We start from the raw sequence: 21,957 nt of genomic DNA, 5'->3' as shown, positions 1-21,957 counted from the left end.
TCCAGCCCCGAGCCTCAGAATGACCTGGGCTTCTGCGCGGACATAGCGATTTCAGTACCTATTACTACTGTCCCAAAGAGTCCTCGACCTAGAGCTACGGACATTGAGCCCGCGAGAGTGCTCAAATATTCCGGAAACGATACAGAAATTTGGTGATTTCAATTCTGCATTAATTCGTTAACCGCGCCATCTTCTCTTATGGTAAACTCCTGAGTGGACGTAATTAGATATGGACGGGAATACTGTTTTGTAGTATTGCAAACGGTACGAAACAATTAAACGTAGTAATTAGTATCATCGATAAATAGCAGAAGGATACTGAGGAATCATTGGAGAAAGTTATAGTTGTATCACTACACTGCCTTACTACTTAAAAAGTAATGTTACAAATGAATAGGTTGTGGCAAAAATGCTGTTTAGGGGACTCACTTTCATTGACCAGCACGTATATTGTTACGGGCACAATTCTGAGTGACTTCCAGAAGGTGTTAGCCTGAATTTTTGAACCAAAATTTCTGAAAGTTATTTGGAAGGTGACGCTGACAACATACGTAAAGGTCAATGATATTGAAGATGCGTCTTCTAACCAACAGTAATATCCGAGATTAGCTGTTCCACTGGGACCATTCTCCCTTTTCAGATGATCCGAATTTACGGAGTGCATATAAAAATCATATGCAATTTGATATACATATTAAGTATGAGTAGTCACTATGTGACTAGGACCATATTACCATTTATGAATTCACGTTTGAATCGTCGATCACTCACTTTTACAATTGGACATACATTGATGGACGAAATTGTAAGACATTCCGAAATTGTCGCGATAAAGACTTGGCATTATGTTTATGTCTAACAGTATTATATGTGAAGCGGAACCATTTATTAATAATCAATATATCTTCGTGAATTGAATTCATGATATAAGGCATTTTTTATTTAAACAAAAGCAATAGCATTTCATATGGACAGAATTGTAAAAATATTTTCCTAGACGGTGTAATCAAACAGCCAATTAACCATTCGACAGCAGCGTTGGAGTCTATTTGGTCTCAGAGTATTCAAATCGCCACTTAATGGCTATTTGTAACCAATAGCTGCATAAGTTAAACAAACAATACAAATTACTTGCATTATTCGTTTAATTTACATAGATGTTGGACACATTTTAATATAATTGTTCGATATTTCGTTTAATTCATGGACTGTCGGACAAGTCTGTTTAATATAAACGCAAAATCAAATGTTTATTCCGATAATTTTGTCTTATAATTTTGTTCACTAATATATTTGACGTATTTACCAATATAAATGTTGCGTCTATGGTTTATGTATTTTACCCAATGCCGCTTTTATGGTATTGTGAATGTAGACATGGCGAAACAAAGAAGAATTTATGGGGAAAATTCTCAGTCGCTGGTTGTCCGTGACCTATATGGCGCCGGCGACTTTAAAGAAAGCAAAACGGGAAGGTTTATCTACATCGTACCGGTATACTACGATGATTTCTTAGTTCAATTAAACCGCAAGTATTTATGTTTACATTTTTATGGCGCACAGCGATCATCGAATTTTTTAAAATATACAGCAGTGGAGGAAAAGTCATAAAAATAAAAATTAAATTTTCTTCACCTTTCATCGCACTTTTATGAACGACTTGCAAAACATACTGATGAGATATCGCATATGAAGTCCAAACACAGCGTCTTTAATGGGATTAATAAGCACGCGCGATGTTTCACAGCAATTCCAATTACGCATAGTTAAAATTACTCAATGACCTCATGTTCGAGCTCGCTTTCATCGGAAGTGCCTCCAACAATCTATTGATAATAATATTTTGATACGGTTTAGAGATAACCGTAGAATTCGATATTTTTGTTCACGCACTTATGTCGAGTCCTTGCCCTGAAGTGCAGTTAGGAATTATTCCGTTTTTCTTTCGTAGTCCATCAATCATGATAACGACCGAGATTATTCTAACGTCTATTCGAATTGGTTACTATAAATAATCAATAATTTAAACTTGCTGCTACAAGATTAAAATTTAAATAGGACGTTCTTATCTCTGGGTCAAAATGGACCCAATTCCGACCGTCCAGGGGTTAATAGTTTTAACCCCTTGTACGTAATCTACCAATATTTTTAAATTCTTCTGATAATTTAACTGTTTAAATTGTACTCGCTCAATTATTCGATAATTAATTGAAAATTTTATCTGTTTCATTCGACCTTCGACATATTTAGAACTGGTTCAAACCGTTATTGTTTTTAACCTTCCCCTTTCTTATGTTCTGTGAACAGGATGAGGTAATTGGCACAGGCAAAATGTCAGAGTAATAAAGAGATCATGAAACGAGGGAGGACTTCTTGCCGGCATGAAAAATGTCTGTCTTATCGACCAGTTACTGGGAATTGCGTAAAGGAAAAGTAGGGAGATCGAGCAGATCGTTATTGCTTGGAATTAATGAGGGCAAACGATAAACAGTTCGCTCGGCAGTCATGACAACAAGGCCGAACAATATTTTCCCGGAAATTATTTGTCATCGTAGGTATTGGTAGTAATTTGTACCCCTATCAAAAATCGGAGTATTTAATCTCTTCGACTAGGATAATCTTTGATCCGAAAATTTTTATCTCAAAGTTTGCGATTACTTTTCCGTATTTATACAAAGATTCCTTATCCTCATTTTTCTCTCGTCCAGTTATTCAATTATTGTTGAGTTAGCCACCAAAGTCTGCTGTTTTTCTTAACAGAGCAATGATGATATTGCGAAAGATTTAATTAATAAATAGAATATTGTCAATGATTCTACGTTATTAATGAGTAACTAAATAAAATGTGCAAAGTTTTATAAAACTTGTTTTAATAAAGTGAAATTTTTCTTGAAATCTTAAAAGATACAATAAAGCCTTTTAGCTAACTTAAAACTTTTATGGACCCGTTTGATAAATGATGTCTTCTCTATTTTTGTGTGTTCATTATTATACTTTCACTACTATTTATGCAATCTTAGCAATGTCTATTGTCAAAGGTGTATGCTGTAGGTTGTAATTTAAGGACTTTTAGCAGTTACGTAATAATTAGAATGGGGATTTTTATGCATTTAGGGCTTCTGAAAATTAACAAAAAAAATGCTGGAACATAAAATGGCACAGAATTTAGTACGATTTTGATTCATTTCAGAACTACAAAGACTACTGCCGCTGAAAATGAGATTTTACATGGTTCCACTTTCTGACAATTTGCCTACAAACATTGTAGTAATATAATTAAATTAAAATTAGTAAAATTGTGATAATAATATATCGATAAACTATTCTGAAATATTATTTCTCGGTCTGCTCTAACGTCATTTTACTGTACTCAATCTTTTGTAGGACGTGAATTGTACGTTTATCTTTTCATTCATATCGAACAGAGCCCAGTTTTTTTATTTAGTTCATGTTTAATCATAATCTCAAGTAATTTAACTCAAGATTTCAGTATTGCCGATGGTCGGTAAAGACTCTTTCCTTCCAAAGAGTAGCTCTCCATTTTTCTCACGGAGTAATCTTACCCTAAATCATTATGAACCTAATAAAGGCACATTTATTAGTATTGACTCCCCTTTTCGGGGAGGATGTCGCAGCTCGAGGTTCCCCTCATATCGGCAAAGCCAGCCAGTTACCTGGTCCAACTTTCTGGCTCTACGTTGATGGTATGCTTGGAAAAACCGCTCCTTCACCGCTTAAGTATCATCAGAAGGGTAGACCGTTTAGTTATATGGTTTTGAGATTCCATAATTGTTCCCACGAGTAGGGACAAAAGACAGTAGCTTCCCGGGTGACGCCCTTTCCAGGGAGAAGGCTTTTACGCTCTGGATGTCGCCTGGTTTTCTGAGGTTAGCCGCTAGGGTCGTGGAACCTCTTTCGCAGCGGTCTTCAGCATAGAGGTAGGGGTCTGTTAAAGGGGGAAACATCCCCTTGGTCCAGCCAGTGAATGCAAGACCCTCGTTTTTCCTTCCGTAATATACCACCGGGCTACCTTCCTGTGGTTCGTCGCTACGTCATCGTTACATCATGGTTTAAGTCTCTACCAGAGCCCCGTTAGTCACCGAAGGTGTCCAGGTCTCATCACTTGGAAGGCGCCCCAGGTAACCCTGGTCCTCCTAGGGCCCTCTACAAAGATCTCCTCAGCGCGTTTTGCGATCCTGGAGCCTCTTATACTCCATTCATCCAACTTCATCAAAAGTGATCGCTTGCGTCTGCGTTTAAACGACGAATTGGGTATGGATCGCTTAGGACTTATGAGATCCCACCTTTATAAAGCCACAAAGATTTATTCAATATTTTTGTTAAATTTGTCACTTTGTTACTTCCATAACAAACTATTTTTAAAAAATTGTTGGAAATGTTTTATATTCTTGATATCGCTATTTTTAGATGTGAACTCCCAGGAAGAATCTTCAACCAATTTTTTTTTAGTATTTTCTTTAACTTTGTACGTCCTCTCCGACATATTTAAAATAGCATGTATGTTATGAGTAGACTGCGGATCTTTATGCAAAATAAAACATATTTGCATTGATTGCAGGATACAGGAGACAAATAAAAATTGTATTTGTCTTTTAATTATCTTATTAAGCTGAAACTAACACATTGATGTCCTTAAATATTTTTAACATGCCCACTGCTTTAAATTGTACGTACCCATTTTTGCCATAAATGCATAAAATCCGCAATCTAGTTATAAGCTGATAGTCGATCAAAACATTCTAAATACATTTAGGTATTAGCACTTCAACGAAAGTGGTATTTTTAGAACGTTGTTGTTGTTCTTGTTTATCTATCTTATACTTTTCTTTATCTGAATAGATATGCCTATTGCACACATGCCGAGACACTTTTCATCTATCCGCTTCGTATGGGGGATGGAAATAGAAAATCCAGAACGCATACAAAACAATGATAATAGTGGAAACGTGACAATCCGCGTTATCTAATAACCTTGCGAAAGATATGCCATGTTGGCATTGCTTTGTTGGAGTTATCGATGAAATTATTGAACTCTGAAATATTCCGCGCTACGCGGAACAAGGGATTCATGTTTATCGTTTCGCAGTGTTATTAGATACCCACCCTAGGTAACGCTGAAAGTAGAGCATGCGAACGATTAGATCAACACCAGCACTACCAGACCCTTCAAAATGGCGGGTTTCAGATTTTTTACTTTACACTTCTCAGATTCTAAAGATACTTTTGTGGGAAATTACTAAGCAAACTTATTCAGAATTGAAAATCTGAATAGATACTCTTACTTTTTAAGCATCAAACAATACTACATAGTCATTTTTAGTATTCGGTAGTTCTAGAGTTGATAATAAACAAGTTACACAAACCGATTGCGATGTGAGAAATATTTCTCAGAAAAATATTTGATACATACCTTTTTAATTAGCCATCGTCCACATTGGACAGATGAAAACAGCCCTTAAAGTGAAGGGTTGAAAATTGTGCTGTTAATTTTTTTGACTGAAACTTTCAAAATGCCATTAGTGTAAATAACATATTACAAATTGGATTTTTTGCAGTTTTCCTTACCGATTGTGAATTCTGATGCTAATTGATCGGAGACAATTATTTCATAACTTTTACTTACAATTATTTCTTGATTTTGCAAGTACGCATTCTATCAATTTCAGTCTATCAAATATTGACTGATATTTCATTCTAATGAATAGAATGTATCTCTTATCAGTTTGCTGTAGACATTACACGTGTCCGTCTTGCTGTCATTAGAGGATATCATTCCACTGGTTACAGTACTCGATTTGTACAAGATTACATACACTCCGAGGCAAAATGATAGCAGACATTCGGAAAAATAGTAATTTAATTAAAAAACAAGTGTTTCATCTGAATTTTGATATTGTCATTGAAATGACCTTGACCTGGAGAAATTTAACTTGTTTTTCTATTGATCGTAATCTACGTGGATTCTCAATAATTATTCAATTTCAATTCTCGGTGACTTTTAAGGCACGTGTTTCAATTGGTGAAAGACAATTAGTATTTTTTTAAAATAATTAAATCTAAGGGAAATGACATTTTTCTTAGCATTTATCAAGTTATGTTTTTCAAGTAAAAGCAATTAAAATTACATGAGTTACACATTTTTTTATGTAAAACAAAAACACTTTAACGGGGAAGCTAAGCTGCGTCCTTCATTTTTAGAACGTCGTTGACCGGAGACGTCAATTGGCGTCTTCCATTTTTTGAATGCTGTAGAGATGTCAATTGGTACTTTTAATTTCTCAGGTGTTGATAGCCTGAGACGTTAAATGCTATCTTTTCGTATTTCTACGATTCCAGTAAAAACTAGTAAGCAATTCAGTGAATAATGTGTTAAGAAAAAATAAATGTGGTGGACTATTTTAATTGTTTCCAACTGCGTGGTCATGGATAATGAATTGTTCAAACAACGAGATACTCGCACGATAACGGGAGTTCGGATAAGAAGGATTCTATTGTACTTTTGAGCGGTAGTGTATCGAAGTTCAGCAGCGCGGGCCAAAGAGACAGAGTGTTGGAAAACTCCAAGAAGCCCCCAGTGAAGCCACACTTTGTTTAGCCCTTATCGGGATCATTAGTCGCTGGCTCAATAACTAACGGAGTTGCATCAGACATGATGCTCATCCCGTCTGATAATGCCAAATTCCAGATAAACAAAATTCCCCTGCGTGTGCTGCTCGCCGAGGATTGAAATACTTTCCACGGAAATGCAACCACCCTCAGTTCGTCTCGATCGTTGGACGCGAACGGTTTCTCAGGTATATCACGCAATCCGTATCTAATTGAAGTGGTTTCCCTGATTTTTAAGACAACAACGCCACGAATTCCGTCTACGTTCGCGAATAAATCACACGCTATTCGGCTGATGTAACATTCGACAATCTTGCTCGATACCGACATTGAGGAATCTCTCGGTCACCGAGGAATATTACAGGGTTACGGTTACGTATGAAACGTCCGATCTTAGAATGAGAACGTTACGAATCGTTTTGATCAAGTAATACTATTACAGTCTAAAGGGTGTATCTACGAACTGGGAGGAATTACAGCTCGGTTGTTCTTCAAGGTAGAAAAAAAATTGTAGAAGGATGTTTTACATGATTTTTACGGACGTGCATCGGTCAAGTTGAACAATACAACTGCACTTGTTTTACGAATACTACTTCAATGTTTACATTCTTGTTTTACAATCGTAAAAAATTTTTTTATTTTCGAAATATATACTTTTTACTTTTTCCAGTAGCTCCAGGATATGGTCAGATGATCTGCCATCGTGGTTATGAATATTTGCATTTCGCTTTGTTAATCCATGCAAAATGTTGCTGTATAATCTTTTTCTATCTTCAACAACAACAGGGTTATAATTCGGCCCAATCACTGGATACACCCTGTACATCATTTGAAAGTGCACAGCTGATCTTTAATCTTTTAACACGTCGAGTGCCACGCCAATCAAAAGTATCACTAAATCACGACAACTTGTTTAATAATGCAATAATATAAAAGGCAAAGTTTATCGTAATAATACATCCTAATAAGGCTTAATCGATTGTAGTCAAAATTCATTTTCAATGGTCATTTACATATACGTGGCGTTGAAAGTGTTAACTGGGGATGACGAGTTAACTCGTCATTCAAGACTGCTCTCACCTCCCAGATTCATTTCGTTTTTCTTCTTGATACAGCAACTAACTTCGTAGTGTTGTGGTAGCCATATTGGTACAGACTACTCAATAATAATTGCAAAATTGGCTCTATTTTACTTGTCTAGTTTACTTCCGTTTTTACTTACAATAGATATTTAATGTCACATTGAAGTAACGCTTATTTCCATATCAATCAATGTAATTATTAGTCCACGGATTTTATGCATCTATAACGAAAATTGGTACGTACAATTTAAAGCAGTGGACATATCTAAAAAATTTAAGAACATCAACGTATTAGTTTCAGTTTAATGAAACAATTCAAACAAGAAAGAAATTTTTATGTCGCCGCTGTGTCTTTGAATCGTGGCAGACATTTTTTATTTTGGATAAAGATCCGCAGTCTAGTAATTATAGTGCGTTCTCTTTGCATAAGACCCACTCTGCGAGGATACAGCCTCCTATATTCGGCAATAGTTTGGTGGGGAGGACCTGGGATTAGGGACAGGAGTCGGTTCGCGAGCATAGTCGCCAAATGAGGGGAGGGAACACAAACTAAAGGGGAAAAGTTATCCTCTGCCAGTGCCGGACACTTGCACGACAGAGACGAAACGCGTCACGTGACTGGGCTCCAGGGAAGGGGAATGCGGAGTGGGGATAGGAATCTTCATAGCGACTCTGCTCGCGGGCCGCAAGTTGCCCAGGCCTGCTTTACAACAAAATTACAACAGATAAAATCATTTTTCGTGCAACACAAGCTCCCAAATCTTACTGGTACATTTAAAAAAATCATATAGTCATTTCGAAAATAGCTTCTGTGGTCGCTGTATTTAAAAGAAAATGTGAAGTATGAAGCATGAGAAGGGGTGCGCTAACATCAGGTCCCCCGCGCAAATGTACGCGTATTTCCGTTCTCCGTTTAAAGCCGTGAGTGTGCGCTTGTCGGAGAGCCATTCAATCTTCGCGCGTCGAGGCCGGTAGAAGGAAATTCGCGTTTACAGTTACACATATGTATTGTATATAGTATGAAACGATGATAAGCCGGTATCGGTCCTCCCAAGAGGAAATCTTGTCGGTAGACACACGGTCGCCATCGCGTGATAGGAATCCGTTCGTGAGAGTGTTACTTGCTGTTTGACAGTCCGCTCGCTGAGTGCAGTGCTGTGTTCCAACATGCTGGCGAGACATCTTCTTTTTCTGGCAACGAGACAGTACCGTAAGTCGTCGCGATATTTTATTTAGAACCCCTTCCGATCAGTGAAACCTAGAACCCACGGCAGAAATGTATGTAAGTCTGCAGTTGAATGTTTATGCCATCTGTCATTGCACGTTGTCCTAATCCCAGGAAAGATAGTTGCAATATTTTCAGACTGCGGAATTCTAGCGTTAGCCTATGACAAATGAAGTGCAACACCAGCTCCCAAATCTTACTGGTACATTTTAGAAAATCATTTAGTCATTTCTAGACTGTTGGATCTTTTTATGCAAAATAAAAACTTTCTACCTGAGTAGCAATAAACCGGACTGAAATAAAAATGTAATTTCTTTCTTAAAATGTTTAACAGATTGAAAATAATATAACAGTAGCATTAAATAAATGCATAAAATCCGCAGTCTAGTCAATTCGAAAATATTAAGAATCATACACATCGATTTAACACGTTGGTTACCACCAGCACGTATACGTGACATCCACAATGTGACAGTTTATTTAAAGACACTCGAATTAATCGGGCGATCACTTATCCTTCCCCCACTCTTCGGCCTCCTCTAGGACCAGCTCCGGTCTCCACAATTGTAATATTTCTGAATTAACACTAAACCTACCACGAGGGGTTAAATGACCCATTTTACATTTTTTATTTGACATTGAGCTGTTTATTTTGAAAGTGGCCTAAGTCCATTTTCGAGGAAAGTCAAGCTAGCAAATTTTAATGTTTACATTTCTACGTTATCTTCTCATTCTGAAGCAAATTGTAACTAATATATTTAAAATCACAAAGATTTTGTAAACCAGGAAATTAGCTGGTTAATAGAATGATACAAATTTTTATTTTGAAAGTGGCCTAAGTGTCAGTTGTTTGATGTTAAGAAATGAAAGGCATATTATAGCTTACAGTGACATGTGTGCAGGACAGATTAGAAATATTAAAGTAGCTTTAACGTGGCAAAATATTGTCCAAACTGTTGAACATAATTTGAAAATCATAGACATACATTCCTAGTATTAGGACATTCGTTTTTATCGAATGACAGAGATTTTGGCGTTGTAGAAATGTCGTTAAAGAAAAATAATTGACTATTTGTCCTCCAAGATTACTATAATGTTATCAAGAAAAGCCGGAAAGGTAACAACTTTATTTTAAATCTAGAGGAAACAAATAGCGAACGTATTAATCTTTATAATTAGACAGCGGATCTTTATGCAAAATAAAAATTTTCTACCTGATTTACAACAAACTGGAGTATAATAAACATTTATTTTCTTTCTTAATATGTTGTTCCTAGCCACTCGTTCGACATAGAGTCCTGTTTAGAGTAGAACCATGGAACCTAGCTAGAGTACACATGTGAATTTGAGAAAACATATTTTCGTATTGTAATCAGAACGTTCGAAGATCATATCCTTGATCCGTCACACCTTTGTATCCGAAACCTAATCCCAAATAAACATTGTCTATGCAGCAATTTCCTGACCATTCCGAATATGGCTACAACAGTATTTTAACATTCTTTTAATCTTGTTACTCGTTTATTTAAACGCTTATTCGATTTTTGTCGTAAGCGCATAAAGTCCTCTGTCTATTTATAATACACGAAATATTGCATTCCGAAATAGTGCATTCCACAATAAACTTTCTTTTAGAAAACCATAAAAATATAGAATCAGATTATATCGTAAGGTTATGTCACAGATAGTAAGAACAGTTATCAGCTGAAGTAATTTAGTCATGAGCGTTTGTATTTAGCAAGGAAACTGATGAAGATGTAGGAAACTTTGAATAGTATGATATTTATCTGTCCAAAATTTCAAGCAACAGTTAAATAATTTTACTGAATTTTGAAGACAACACACGAATATTTTTAATTTATTTAAGTGTGTGTGTGTATGTCTTTACTCGTTTGCATTTGGTCTACTCATAAGGCATAATTTTATAGTACAGTAGTGTACGAGACAATTGTTCGCTCGTACAGACGCTACTAAATTCATTCGACGTTATCTCTCACTCTGTCTCGCCTACAAGGCTGATGAGCTTTGAATGAATCTATTCAATGCTGACCTAGTCCACATTATTATCCGATCTATGACGTGTTTGACACACGATCACCAAAAGTACATTTCAAGTTGACTGCGACGCTACCGTTACCATAATCGTGGGCTGGAAAAAAGATTTATGCATTATCGAACCATATACAGTGACTCGGAAAAATATTCGGACGCTCTAAAAAAGACGATAACTTTTTTAATATTGTACTATACGAATTGAACCTTTTTGGGAAGCTAGAGCAATTAGTTTACTACAGGATGTGAGCAAAAGTTTTTTCCAAAAATAGCAATTGATCGGAATTGTAGAAAAAATACTAAATTTTCAATATAGGCCTACATAAAAATGTTGTAAAATGCAACTTTTAGTATTTTTTCTACAATTCCGATCAATTGCTATTTTTGAAAAAAATTTTGTTCACAACCTGTAGTAAACTAATTTGCTCTAACTTTCCAAACAAGTTCAAATCGTATAGTACAAGATTAAAAAGATTATCGCCTTTTTTAGAGCGTCCAAATATTTTTATAAGTAACGAAAAATAATGAAAAACGAAAGTGCTGACACATTGGAAGAATTTGAAAATAATGTTCTGGGGAAATACATTGTCGGATGTGATACACGATAATACAAATGTGAATTATTAAAATCATTGAGAGCAGAGATCAATTTAAATATGGCTTCTGTATCCTACAATTGATGCAGAAAATGTATCTATTATAATATAATATAATATACCTGCATAGTAACGTAATATTTTTCTCGTTTCATTTAATCAGTATTCAGCGTAATGCAACCGCGAAAGAATCTGTGAGGTCGGTGAACTGATATTTTTCAAAATCCAAATCTACAAGCTTTGTTTTATTGGAAGAATGTGGCAACGGAGGAAAAAACTGTAACATTGCGAATGATACGGTTATCGAAACAGGACTGTTACTTCTCACAGAAATTTTACATTTTTTGTTTATTTCTCAAAATGACCGTGTTATCAATGAATCCATTACTTATCGTTGTATAGTGGTTACATATGTGTATATTGCCATTTAGTTACAAACGTTGGTATATGTATATTGCAATTTTATTGTTAGTCACAAAAGATAGGTCTATCGCTCTCAAAATTTTATTACATTCTTCACAGTTTCAAATTCGTTCACGAAATAAATGTCGTTTTCCCCTTTAAAAAATGTAAAACCATATGAACCAATGCATGTGTTACATATCAGAAATTTTTATTTCAAATTATAATTAGTTTATTCTCAGAATTAGTCTGTGTACTGAATTAGAGTATATTAAAAATATTTTCATCATTTTTTAGTATTAAAATAATTGAATATATACGTAATTTAATTGTATTCCTTTAATTTCTAATCGACCCGTTGGCGATTACGTTTCATGTTACGTCACGAACGATAACATAGGTCACGTACTGTAACTTGTAGATCCACCGTATCATTAATCGTGTGTTATACCCGCATCATTTGGTAACCGATTATCTTCGACGTGTACAGGGTGTCATATGATATCCAAGAACATCGAAATGTCTTCTTCAGCTGTGACCTGTGACGACTGTGAAACATTATTTGCACGTGTTTCGAATATTATCGGAGTGCAAACACGCTTTGTGGAACAATTTTGCAATACCATATTATTGATTCGTTGCTACTGAACAGGAAAATCTTCTCAACTCTCGTGCTCGATAAACTTTCGACTTGCTCTTTCAGCTTGTCATTTTCACGGTTATCGGTCAATTCAGTTACACTCTGAATACATATACTCTGTGTGTGTGTGTGAGATCTGCAATGGATTCCAAATTATTTAAACACTACATTCCCGGTAAATTGTCGATATAAAATAATTGAATCGGAGAGTTTCTTTTGCATAAAGATCCGCAGTATAATTATGACAGTTCAATTAACATTCTGGGTTTGAAGTATTCACAGTTCGAACCGTAATTATGTTTCTCTTCATCTGAATGTGTTGTTAATTGATATTTCAATAATGTATGGGTCATTGTGGTTCTATTACAATAGAAAACACACAAACTCGAAGCAAACGTGATTCATAATGGTATGTTTATTACGAAAGGGCTTAAGGGATGATACTTGTGGGACAGCAATTAAAGTGTTTTTATAAATTTTTCACAGAAAACTATAGATGATATATAAACTTACTTGGGATATACATATGTATAGATATATTCCCAAACTACGAGAAAGCATGTTTTTAGTTGCATTTGTTTATTAATTTATTCTATATTGGGATTATACAAGTTTCCAAAAAAAAATTATAGATTGGACGAGTTCTAACGTTTAGAAAAATTGTCTTTATATTGTTAAAAATATGTTATTAATTTAAAATAATATTAATACTGTTAGTATAGTACCTGGATAAACTTACAACGAGTCGAATGAGCTTCGTTTGAAACTAATCGGTCGTATAGTTTTTAAGTAATCCGTCCTAATCGTGGTCTCGAAAAAAAGATTTTGACTAGAACCATAGTATATCTAAGTCTTCCTCTTCTTTAAAAAAGACTGCTCTGCTCTATTGAGAGCGAATAACTATTATTTTGAATACAGTTCAAAACTTTACTTCAAATACTACAGCAACTGGATAAAAGTCAACTTTAACCCTTTGCAGTCGGAGCTATTTTAACTCGAAAACTGAACATATCTTCTAACCTAGAATAATTATGATTTTTTTCATTTTACGGATATGAAATTGATATAATACTTCATACAATACTTAAATGTGTAGTACTTGATTAGATACCAACATATTTAATAATGTAAACAATACTGCAAATAATGGTAGAGTATTTTTAGTGATGACTGTTCGAGTGACCACTCGAGTGCTAAGGGTTAATCTTTTTAGGACCACAGTGTAGAGCAGAATTCTAGATTCTAATGCGAATTTTCTAATTTAGGTGTTTGTTTATAAAATTCAACTATACATATAATACAAGAATATCCTACTGAAAAGCGTGCATAGAAAAATTATTAGAAAGTTCAAAGAAGAAACCGTGTCAATTTAAGAACCTTGGGGACGAGGTTTAGGAATAATAAATAATAAAGTATTACTTCGAAAATGTCATAAAAATACTGAACTTTACGTTTATTTCTCTCGATTCAATATGACGAAGCAAATGAACAAGACAGTGAACGTGTAAGGCACGTCTTCTTCTACATTCTACTTTATAAAATAATCTGGTCTTCCTTGGAGAATGATGAAAAGAAGATTTTTCTGGAAAATATATTTTTAAGGATGGAGGGAGATACAAACCATTTTCAACGCTCGATGCTTTTATCGAGAAGGGAGAATTATGTACATAAACGAAGTATGCGATATCCACCAGAAAAGTATTCTATTAGGAAGAGCGATTTCCCACCAATAAGTTTCGAGATGGAAATCGCGAGCTTAAAAAATTTAAGACTTTATCTATGACAATATCTACATATGTCGATGATTCATCGAAATTCCTGTTACGTTGCACGAGAATGGACTCAGGTTTCGACTGCCGGATGCGTCTGCAGGCTTCTGCAAGAATGCATTCCAATGAAATAAACTACAAGGCTCCCTCGACTGAACAATCAACACGAATCATATTCGAACGAAGCCGAATAACATACCGAGCGTTAATGGGTTAAGATTTATACGCTTCCATGAGTGTTCAATGTCTCGTACTTGTACCGGCAGCCTTCGCCGTAAATCTGATTCGCCGTTACATTGTAGTGACACATTATTGCGTTTTTGGCATGTGTTATTGATGTGAGTGTGCCTCGACTTGCCGTGTCGCATGTTAGCCCGATGTGTGCTCCCCCTCGTTGTAAGTAGCGTTTACTAACACCCCGCGGGACTAACTTCGGACACGACACTTCAGATACCACATTTTCATAGAAGCTCGATTTTCCCAAATCGATAACTGTTCGGAGTGACCCAGAAATGTGCTTTCTTGAAGGGGGCGATTGCTGAGGTAATTTCGAGTAACATTTTCCATTGCGAAAATCTTCTCCGTGACTTTGTCAAGGAGATATTGACGAAAAGCACGGATCAATCATAGCTTGGCTAAAGTTGGCTGGTTTGGCGACAGCCATTGGCATTGGCGTTGGCATTGGCCGAGTCGGAATCCGTCTGCTTCAGCCTAGCTCTGATTGGTCTTGGTCTTTCGTTAATAACTCCATAATAAAACCTCGGAGAATATTTTCGCAAAGGAAAAAGTTACTTGAAAAGACCTCAGAGTCCCGCTCAAGGAAGTATATATTTGTATCGCTTCCTAAATGCTAGTCAGTCTCAAAAATGGGACTCTCATGATCCCTTAAGCCCTAAGTTATTATATTTTCTTAATGCTTTTTTTCGATTGAGTAAATCTTCTGTGGTAATAATTTACAGCCTATATTATGATTTACTGTTAATAACAAACCTCAAAGTCCACAATCAGCATGAAATGTTGTTCAAGATCTAAATAGTTACAATCTTTCATCAATTGAAAAGTTTAAATGAAAGGCATTGTTCAGTGGTGAAAATTCTTGCATTATATTGAGACTTACTATTTATTATTTATTAGAAAGTAATATACGAGAAAATGGACGAATGACAGTCGTCGAAGTTTCCACAATTATCAAGGTACAAATAAATGTAGACAAGTAGTAAACGCAAATCTCTAGGAAATTATAAACGACAGAGAAGTTTTAATCGTTACGGACGTAAGGAAAGTTGCAAGTAATTTTATTAATAAATAATTTTCGAGGTCGACGGCCATGTAGGAAGCGATGCTAGCCCGTTAGTCGTCGATGCGGGAAAATGGAGCTTTTAGAAAAAAGAGGCACAAAGTTCTTCGATCCGGGCCACAAGTTGCACAGTGCACCGTTGCATCACGCCTGCACCATTGTATGTACATACGAAAGTCCATTCCACTTGTTACCCACCTGGTCACGCTCGGACGCTTGGAAGCTCGCCTGTTAATTAACTTTCGGATCGCGGGACGTGTAGACGACCGTCCCGATTGCGAATTCACGTAACGAGTTAACATAGCCGTGCAATGAATGAGTATATGTGTATGTAACATGTCATTGAACGTCATCTCCTCGTGTCTCTCTGACTGCAGCAAGAATTAATCAGCTTGCAACTAATATCGGGAGGACTACTTACAACCTGGGTAGAGGAGCATGCAGTGCCTTGTACATTTGGCCCTATGGATTCGTGTAACAATACACATGTTCGATGTAAAACGTATTACAAAATTATAGTCTGCGCCAACGAATAGTATTCTCCTTGTTCTCTTCAACAATAAGTATTTTATTTGCAGGGGTGAGGTCAGAAGTAGCAAAATATATTCCGTTTACAACAAATGTTTTATACCATAATCCCGCACAGCTATTTGGCATCATTCAGTCACTGCAGTTTCGCTTTACAGTAAATCCTCTATAGTCGCAAAAGCCTCGGGGAGGTTCGTTTGCAAAGTTCGCAGACGATACTATTTTTTTGAGCTTCAAAGACCGAGCCGAACGCAGAGAAGGACAGCGCGTGTAAAGAGAGACCGCGCGCGGCCGAAGCGACTGCGACTCTCCGCGTTTCTGTCTTTCCCATATGCTGTCCTTCCTTACGCCCGAAACTTTCATTGTCAATTAAACCACTAAATACAGTTGAAATTATATCGTGTTTGGTCTTATATTAATCAGAAAAATGCCAGAAATAAGTTAATGAAAGTCCCATAAAAAAGTAAGTTATAATAAAAAAACTTTTATATTGGTATAGACGTCCCTCCGCGTCGCATTAGTAGTGATTCCCATCGATATACCCTATCCGAGATCAGATTACTGCAGTGGAGGGGATATTTTTTTGCATTCATCGTGTACGACCTTTTTACGGCTATAGAGGATTTACTGTATTACGAAAAACACGGACCAAAAAAGAAAAAAGCGGCCACAGTCGCTAGATTATAATACTCGTCTCCCCCTCTCCCTCTTCCACGACAATGTTCCCCCACGCTTCCGCAAAGTTCCGTATCTGTCGTGCCTGTATTACAATGTCGCGCGACTAGAGCAGCGCTCGGATTTACTTACTCGCGATGGCCGAGTTTCGAAGGCTATGCCCCCTGACCCGGCCGCACGCTGGCTCCCCGTGGCGGCCCTGGTTCCCCTAGGCGCAACGGATAGCGAGTATGGAACGCGCCTGAGGAGCTCCGAACTACCCCCTCTACGGGGAGCGAGACGCGCGACCGAGTCGAGGGGGCGTAGCCTTCGAAACTCGGGCGTCGCGAGTAAGTAAATCCGAGCGCTGGACTAGAGAGAGAGAGAGAGGGTAACGGTTTCCCCTCAATTCGAGTCAATTCCCCTGATCTGATTGATTTTTCGTTAATAACTCCTTAACAAAGCCGCGGAGAACATTTTCGCAGAGGGAAAAGTTACTTGAAATGACCTCAGGAATCACCTCTTTCAAGGAAGTACATTTTGGGGGCACCATGTATAACTACGCGTTCCGAGTATGTAAGAATACAAAACCAAGGAGCAATATAATTTGCTACTAGGTGATTGTGAATCAAAGTATGTCAGTAAGTACTTTTTATCAGACATTATAACCTTTTCAACAATTAATATCTCTTTCGAACATCACACTTGAAAATTCTTGAAATTGGTGAATTTTGTAAAAATGTGGTTCTTGCGGTATTGTATGTAAATGATTTTTACCCGAATCGTCAACGTGTAGATTGTATCGTTAATCAATAGAAACAGCTTTTCCTCTTGTAATCTATAAGTGAATCTATGGGGCCAAGTGTACCGTATGCATATGTACATATTATACGCACGTGTTACTTATAAGATTCATCTTTCCCATTCGCGTGCACTGTATGTTTTATAAATATGTATATTCCGTGTTGTAATTGGCTAACGAACAGCGTATTTTATTTCTCGATTGTATATACCGGCAAACTGTGTCGTTCAAATCTGGGAGGAATGTATGTGAATAGATGACAGTCTTTGATAGAAATCACGGATGTGTTTTGTTATTTGTTTTTTTCTATTTCTCGTTTCACTTGTCTCGCACGCGCCACATCTATTCTTTCACGTTAACTCGTTCACCATACTGTTGTTCTTACAGGAACGAACATCTGCTATTTTTTCGTATCATGCAAACCGTTCGCCCATTGTTCGACATTTCTAATTGATATATGGACGAAGTACGAAGAAATGCAATAATCAAATTTAAATTAAATTAGTCCAGTGTTTGTTCTAAACACTGCGTTAGTAAACAACAATGCTACGAGCACTGAATAGTTTCGTTTTCACAGCTATCTTTTCAATTCTAACGTGATTTATTAAACTATGAAATTCATCATGTTTTAACAAATTGTAACTTTTTGGAAAAAGATTGAAATTGGAAGAAAGAGTCAAACTATAGAGGAAAATTATTCAATAATTGTATTGATGTTGGCTACTTAATTTTAGGAAATCAGAATCTTTGTTATAAAAAACTAAAATTATTCAGGATGATTTTGAAAATGATTTTATGATTAACCTATGCATGTATGTAAACAGATTGTTCATTTTTGACCATCTAAAAACATTTTATCCGTGATAATAGGGTCGTTTGAATTCGAATCATTACAAAAAAATTCATTATTAAATTAAATTATGTGTTTTGTCCATGTTGTCTTTAATTGCAAGTGGTCAAGTTTTTAGCCACCATTGTACATTGATTATCCCCTAACACAGTGGTTGTCTACCCTTTCATGTACATGATATTAACATCGAACTCAAAAAATTTTATATTCATTATTAGTCTGCGGATTTTATGAATTTCCGACAAAAAGTAATACAATACAAAAAGAACAAAACAGTTGCATTTGTAAAGTACACTTTGAAGGTCCACTTAAGGGTTGAAATGTGTCTTGTTCACAATTGGCTAGACAATTACAACCAATTTTCACTGATGAAGAACCACTGCTTTGTACATACTCTCTCTGTCACAATACATTCTTTCCTCTTTTTCCTTCATTTGTTTACTTTGCGATTCATCGTTTATTTTTGTTTATATCAATCCACGTACACGTACCTACGTACATACTAGTTTTAGAGAAAAATGCACTGCGTACACGTGTGGCAACCCCCGCTAGTAGCACACATATATGTCATAGTACCATAGATCCTATTCGGTGAGTACATTTTATTTTTCACTTCGTCAGAGAAAATCGAGAGTCGGATATGGAATCATTTTTCAGTTTATTTGCTAATTAAAACAACTCGGTTCCTCTCATGTCGAATCGAATCCTAACCAGGAAAATCTGGTTCCCGCATTCAGTCGAAAACATGTGTAACAGCATAAAATGTAACAACAAAACATGTGAACTGCATAACAGCTTAAAACAGTTATGCTACAGCACAGAAGTGCATTCCATATCGGATTTCACAGATGTATCGATGGTTTTTCACGCTTCTACCGCATGCTTGTGTTTACCAAGTATTTGTCGCCTGCTTCGTTTGTAAACTGCTAACAACAATGCTACTAACAAATTACAATGAATCCGTAGAGCCCTGAAATGAATCGAGCAAAGTAGAGCACACGCGCGGTAAGAGTATGGGGCGTTTACACTTTATAAATATGGCAAGGATTCTCACAAATGTGGTCACATTATAATACGATAGCGTGTAGTATGACTTCTGTTTAACGAGCACGTGGGTCGATTTTGCGAGCTATAAAGGCAACGAGACTCCCCTTTCCAGTTAATTAAAGTGGACTAGGTAATTATTTACGAAAAGGTACCTTATTTTAAAAACATGGCAAGCATGCATTTATTCAGATTTCTAGCTATTTTTATTGTAATATACAGTCAGTCACATAAACAAATAAAAATAACATTATGAATAACTATTGAAAATTTTGTAAAAATTACGTTCAGTCGAAATTACGAAGAAAAAATAGAAAAAGTTGCTTAATTGGGTCGGTAACGAAAATTTAAAAAATTTGTTTTGCTAGAAATTGGTTAATTAGATTATGGTTCATAACCGATTAAAAATTCTGAATATTTCAGTCCATTTGTGCCTTTTCTCAGTAACAATCACTCACAGCTTTGATATACATTCGTTAAAAACCCGTTTGCGAAAGTATTCATATTTAGCAGCGACAGTTGGCATGATTATCGACGCGATGTAATCGATCGGAAACGCTTCTTATCCCCCACCACTTCTAGATTATTGCACCGAAGCTAATTGGTTTCTCCCGAGAGTGCCCTAATCGACTTATGCCACCAATTCTCCCTAATTCTTCCCGCGGAAGATTCCTTAGCGTAATGTTCAAACTCACTTGGTGAGCCTCTAACACTCGGATGGCGAAAGTGGGGTCCATTTTGACCAGGAGTTACAAACGTTCCATCTGTATTCTAATTGTCTTGTAGCCAGTTCAAATCGTCAACTGTTTCCGTTTTACCCAATAAGGGAATAAATGTTGATCTTACAGGAGTAAAAATACGTCCACACTGAAGCAACATCGAGCAACACTTTGTTATTAATAACTTTGGCAAAGCTGTATGCCATGGAATTCATTACTGTCATACGTCTATGTATTTAATAATATTTTCATCCACGCTTCTCTGTTGCATGAAATAATTTATACACACGTGAAACTGTGTATTAAAATGAATAAAAATTTTGTTGTGAAAAAGCTTGATTCAAATTAAAATTTGTACTGTTAAACTCAACTAAATTGACGACTTCATATTTCCTTATTTATATGCTTCTTCTGTGTTCTTCAGTGTGGACATAGCTTAAGGATTCAAATAAATCTGGCTACCATCAGATTATATGTATACCAATAATATACCATAAAATTGGCAAAAGCATCCGCCTTGCGAGGGTTAGCAGCGTGAGCCGCAGTGAGCGTCTAACAAATAGGATAACCGATAGCTCTCTTATCGAAAGTAGCATAACAGCACCCTCCATAGAATCTGCAAATTCTCTTTGGTCGATAGTCGAGCGATCGATGGTAAGGAGGATGACGAGAGCAGGAGATGTCGACCATGGAGTTGTGGAGCGCAGGCATGGCCAGTCATTGATCTTTTCGTTTCAGATAACACGTTGTTGGCTATCGATTCGGCGCCCCCTCATGGGATCATTCAGCCGCAGTCGTACAACTCGCCCCCGAAGCCTAAGGAGTGCAGAAACGAGCATAAGATCCAGGAGGCCTTGAAGAACGCTCAGACCGCCCCGAGCATACAGTGCGAGAAGCAGCAGAATCATGGACAGCAAGGACCATGTACAATGTACCAGGACCAGCAGATGTACCCGCACGATCCACGGCAGAATGCGTACAACAACAAGTACCTCGAGCAGAACAGGGCTGCGAACTGCACTGAGTACCAGCGCCAATGCAAGCAACGTCAGATCGTCAACATGCACAACGCGAGGAATCAGCAATACTGCGCGTCGGGGAGACACGTCGGCAGCCATCAGTTTTACACGCTGCCGTCGAGAAGACCCCGAAGGGATGTCGAACCACCGCGCAGTATCACGCCGGATATCACCAGGGGCCTCGGTCATGGCTCCTTGAGCGCTATGCACATGTACGCGATGCACGGTCAATTCGAGTCGCAGGTGGACCTGCACGGGAAACATTTCGAGAGCCTCGATGCGAGCAGGCCGATGCCTAATCGACAACAGCCGGCAATCGTGGATGTCAGAAACAGGTAGGCGACATCGCCACTCGCTGGCGGAGGACGTCACGGGGTTGTGAACCATTTGTTATGACTAGACTGCGGATTTTTATGCAAAATGAAAATTGTCTGTATCATTTGCAACAGACTGGAATCAGATCATTCCAACTTATTCGCTGTTTTAAATGGCACCCAATCATTTTTGCCATAAATGCATAAAATCCGCAGTCTAGTTATGACCGACTGCGAATTCATATAGGGTCATTCCATGCCAAATCGTCACCATCTCGTCGAGTTTGTTCTACATTAAATATTGCGTAGTCAATGTGAAATTACAGGCCTTCGAAGT

General features: G+C 37.0%; 1 protein-coding gene across 3 annotated transcripts in view; it reads left to right on the top strand.

Moving 5' to 3' along the window:
* Positions 1-21,957, top strand: part of Gukh (NHS actin remodeling regulator GUK-holder) — a 114,794-nt gene that overhangs the window by 90,290 nt on the left and 2,547 nt on the right. For all 3 annotated transcript variants that reach the window (XM_076433966.1, XM_076433965.1, XM_076433967.1), the window contains one exon: positions 21,026-21,641. In XM_076433966.1, the coding sequence (XP_076290081.1) occupies positions 21,026-21,641 (616 nt within the window). The remainder of the gene's footprint in view (positions 1-21,025; positions 21,642-21,957) is intronic.

Source organism: Lasioglossum baleicum, chromosome 11 (assembly GCF_051020765.1).
Source record: "Lasioglossum baleicum chromosome 11, iyLasBale1, whole genome shotgun sequence".
Lineage (NCBI taxonomy): Eukaryota > Metazoa > Arthropoda > Insecta > Hymenoptera > Halictidae > Lasioglossum > Lasioglossum baleicum.
This window is presented reverse-complemented; position numbering and strand designations above follow the sequence as displayed.